General features: G+C 34.3%; 1 protein-coding gene across 1 annotated transcript; it reads left to right on the top strand.

Moving 5' to 3' along the window:
• On the top strand, nucleotides 1-1,055 carry LOC111298634 (protein VACUOLELESS GAMETOPHYTES-like). Its single transcript, XM_022893358.2, has one exon. The coding sequence runs from the start codon at nucleotides 74-76 to the stop codon at nucleotides 794-796; it is 723 nt and encodes a 240-aa protein (XP_022749093.2). The 5' UTR covers nucleotides 1-73; the 3' UTR covers nucleotides 797-1,055.
• The last annotated feature ends 3,313 nt before the right edge of the window (nucleotides 1,056-4,368 follow it).

Here is a 4,368-nt window from a genome sequence, read left to right as displayed (position 1 = left end):
CTAACTCGTCTAACTCCTTATATGAGCATTGCCTGTCTCCCCTCAGCTTGTTGAAGTGAAGTACTCAAACCCAATGAAGATCAACGAAGAAATTCCCCACCCAATCCATCCACAGCACAAGCTAAAGCTTGAATATACAGAGATACCATTCAACTGTGACGGCTGTAAGGAAGCTGGCATTGGCCTCAAATGCAGCTGTCAGCAATGCGATTTCGATTTGCACAAGGCATGTGCTATGCCATCTCCTACCATTACTCATCCCTTTTATACAAAATGTGAGTTCCAATTCCACTATGAACCCCCTGGGGAGCAGATGAGGATATGTGATGCATGTAGAAACGCTGTTCAGGGCTTTGTCTACAACTGCAAGGGATGTGGTTTTGATCTTCATCCTTGTTGTGCAAACCTCCCTCAAGTCTTGGATGATGGAGAACATAATCTTTACCTGTGCCTCAAGCTGTCTAGCTCATGCCATCACTGCGGTGGCAAAGGACCTGGATGGTCCTACAGGTCTCAATGCAAGAGTTATAATCTTCATGTCTCGTGTGTTAAAGAGTTGCTAGCTGAAAGTTGGCAAGCCATGTATTTAAATGCTGATAGGAACAAGGTCAGGGAGATGCAGACCAGGATTCCAAGCCTCAAGCGAACACTGAAAAACCATCATGGGGGAGGAGGGGGAAAGGTAAAGAAATGTTGTCAGATGGCTGGTGGGGCTGTTCGTCTTATTGTCTCTGCCATTCTTGGCGATCCTACTGCTATAATTGCTGCAGTTGTGGCAGGCTTTATGTCCAAATAGCAAGGGCCAGAAGACCAAATTAGCAGTATGCTTAATGCATCAAAAAGCTCGTGTAAGCTCAAGTCTGTAAGGGGTTCGGGTCAAGGATGTCAATTTATTATGTCTCAAAGTATAACATGATTTGCATATGCATTAAAATTCTAGTCCCAGATGAAAACATGTATAAGGTCTTGATTTGTTGTGCATTCTAGAATTTTCTTCGCTCTCTGTTCTTATTTGGAATAGTCTCTAAGAAGGAATAAGGTTGTTATGGAATCAATGGTAGACAATTTTAATGATTTCCACATTCTGCAAACTACAGAAAACATCCTCAAGGACCTGTCTTTAATTGAATTGGAAGCCACCCAACAGCTGGTTGAGTGCGCAGATAACAAGGTGGTTTTTCAAAGTAATGGCTCTGGTTTGACAGTAAATGAGATATTAAACTAAAATAAACCAGGCATCACCGTATGAAAAAAAAGAATTGGCAGCACAAAGAAAATTTTTTTTTAAAAAATCTCTAACAAAGTATATCAGTAACAGAAAGGTAGATCTTAGAGAAAGAAATAATTTATTTCCCTCATTCTACATAGTTATCACCCCATGTTTTTTTCTTTCTTTTGGAAGTTCATTAGCTAAATTGCATGTCAATAGAAGAAACTCATCTCTTTAATTGGATGTATACACATTTCACATCATATCTTATATATATGTATATATATAATTAAAATCAAACCAAGAATTATTAACTTTTTAAAGGGGTTATTAAACCATATATATCATAATTATTATCATAAAAAATAGAGATAATGTTATGAATTCCCCTTGCTTATAATAAAGTGTTTAATATGATATCTGGACGTTAAAAATCTTTAATATGATAACTTAAAAGAAGAAGTGAACACCATTTGCTCCATCCCAACATCCAAACTGGAGTTGCAGATCAACTAGTGTCGCATCACCACAACAAAGGCTATTACACTGTCAAGAGCGGCTACAGGCAGCTGCTACAAGAAAGAAACGATGAAGGTTTTTACCCAGCAAGGCAGATACAAACACTGGGAAAAATGTGGACCACCTTGTGGGCAGCTGATATCCCAAGTAAGATCAAATCACTGTTTTGGAGAATTTATCATGGCTTTTTACCGGTTATGGTAAATTTGCAAAAAAGGAGAATAGAAGTGAATAGATCGAGTTTCATATATGGATCATCGGATGAAACTGTAATGCATGCCATTAGAACATGCCCACTTGAGGACCAAGTCTGGGAAGCAATGCACATTAAACAGACAAGTCAGGGAAGAAACTAAGATAGCGCAGAGTGGGTGAAAAATATTTGCATGTCAAGTGCTAAAGAGATTCTTCATGCTTGTATGACAGCTGCATGGGGATACAAAGAGGAGCCTGCATGAGCTGCTGGTTTTCATCCAGAAATATATAGAGGAAACTAAAGCAAACCAGGCTACAAACACTGCTGTCCAGATTACACAGAAGCGATGGCAATCTCCCAAAGATGACATAGTCAAGGTCAATTTTGATGGGGCAATAAAGAAGCAATCACAAAGGGGAGGAGCTTGAATAGTGATTCGAGACAACACAGGTGCAATATTAGCTGCAGTATTAAGCTGCAGCTGCGATCCCAATATCAGATATGGGGCTATCCTTTCATGCTGAAGCTGAAGCAGCTTTTTTAGCGCTGGGTTTAGCAGCAGAGTTGGGGTTCACAAGAATAATCCTTGAAGGCGGTGCCCTGATGATTATCAAATCACTCGCTGGGAGAGAGGCCGATCTATCACTAGTGGGGACTATCACAGAGGATGTAGAAGAGAAAATGAAACAGTTTAATTCCTGTTTGTCATGTCCAGCATAGCCCTGAGATTGTATAAAAAGGGAGCTCATTTATTGGCAAAGAGTAGATTAGAGGACCCAGAAGCAAGACCTGGATAGAGGAGCACCTTACTTTTATTTCTGTATTGGAAGACTGTAACTCAGTTTTATGAATGATTGAATGAACCCTTTCTTCTTCTTTTAAAAAAAAAAAAAAAAAGAGCCGGACATTAATCTCTGGCAGCAATCACAATTCATAAATTCTTGACTTGAAGACTCCAAGTAAAATATGTTGCAATGGCGCTGTAGTACAGAAATTGAAAAGCACATTCATTTTTATGTGTCGAGCTGTTACCAAATGCAGTTACTTTATTAGTCTTGAAAATCTGAAACGAGTTACTTGAAAGAAAACACAATATTATACTCTGTATTTCCAATTCCTTTGGTGTTGATTAACCAGTGAATGTAAAAAAATTCTGGGGTAATTGAGAGAGGCAACATTACCTCTTGAAATTGAATTAGACAAAAACCGGAGGCAAAAGCCAAAGTGCTTTCAGCAAGTGATTGGATTGTGGGCATTGGAGCTGGCGTAAGTCACTGGCATGAAGTGGAGTTTCCGGGTTTGGTAAAGCCTCAATCCAATACCCAAGTGTCCCCTTGCTACCGGGCATACCACGGAAAAAAGGTGCTTGTAAATACACTACAAAATTTTCTTTTTAAAATACCCCCATAATAAATACTAATTTTAACATTTAATAAATGATAAAAATACTTTTAATAACTTAAATACCTTAAAATCATTTTTGTAATTCTCAAAAATAGAGTTTCAAGAATTTATGTTTTTAAAATTTCATTTTTGATAACACAATATAATTTTTGAAAATGATATTACTTTCTCGTAAATAAATTTTTGAGAGTCATTATATTATTAGAAATTTATTTTTAAAATATTTTAATTTTTGTTTAAATATATATTTAATTATAAATTTTTTATGACATTTAATTTTAATTTAAATAAAATAAATACATTTAATTTTAAAATAAATGATACTAAAATAAATAAATCTGATGTGCTAAGATCTTCAAATATTTCTAATGATTTTTCTAAGGTATGGTTTAATTATGACAATAGAGATCTTTAATCTTTCGATTATTAAGATTGGTGGCCAAAAAATTAAAACTTTTTATTGTCAAATTTATCAATTCGTTAATGATATTATCTTGGTCAATATTCTATAAAATGTTTAAGTTCGGACTAATATATATACATAAATCATCGATATGCTTATTTTTATTTGATAATATGTATGAATAAAAAAAATTAATTCTCAAACATATGCAGACATAAAGGTATTCTTATTTTGAAATCATAAAATTAAAAACACATTTACCTATGCAAAACTAAAAAATAAAAAAGTGGTGTTTTTCGTTTTTTGAAATCTCAAAAAAAAAAAAGTTTATATTATATATGTTTGATAACATTGATTCAATTCTATTCACACACATAATCAAATAAATGGATTCATAAAACATATAATTAAGATTTTTAATAATTAAAAGTGAGATTTTTAGATATCTATTTTTAAAAAATTTAATTTAAAAAAAATATATATATAGGAATAAAAAATAAAAAATAAGTGCATACGGATTTTGACTTTGAGGTGTATTATTCTTTAGAAGTAGGGTGTATAAACCAATAAGTGAGGTGTAAATATAATTTTTTTTATAAAAAATTAGGATTTGCTACCCCAACAACTGCTATACCC

Source organism: Durio zibethinus, chromosome 16 (assembly GCF_047325235.1).
Source record: "Durio zibethinus cultivar Kanyao isolate XHJ-2024 chromosome 16, ASM4732523v1, whole genome shotgun sequence".
Lineage (NCBI taxonomy): Eukaryota > Viridiplantae > Streptophyta > Magnoliopsida > Malvales > Malvaceae > Durio > Durio zibethinus.
The sequence above is the reverse complement of the archived record's forward strand: the minus strand, read 5'-3'. Positions and strand labels throughout refer to the sequence as shown.

Coding starts and splice junctions, on each gene's coding strand:
- LOC111298634 (XM_022893358.2), top strand. CDS start 74: ATGAAGATCAACGAAGAAATTCCCCACCCAATCCATCCACAGCACAAG.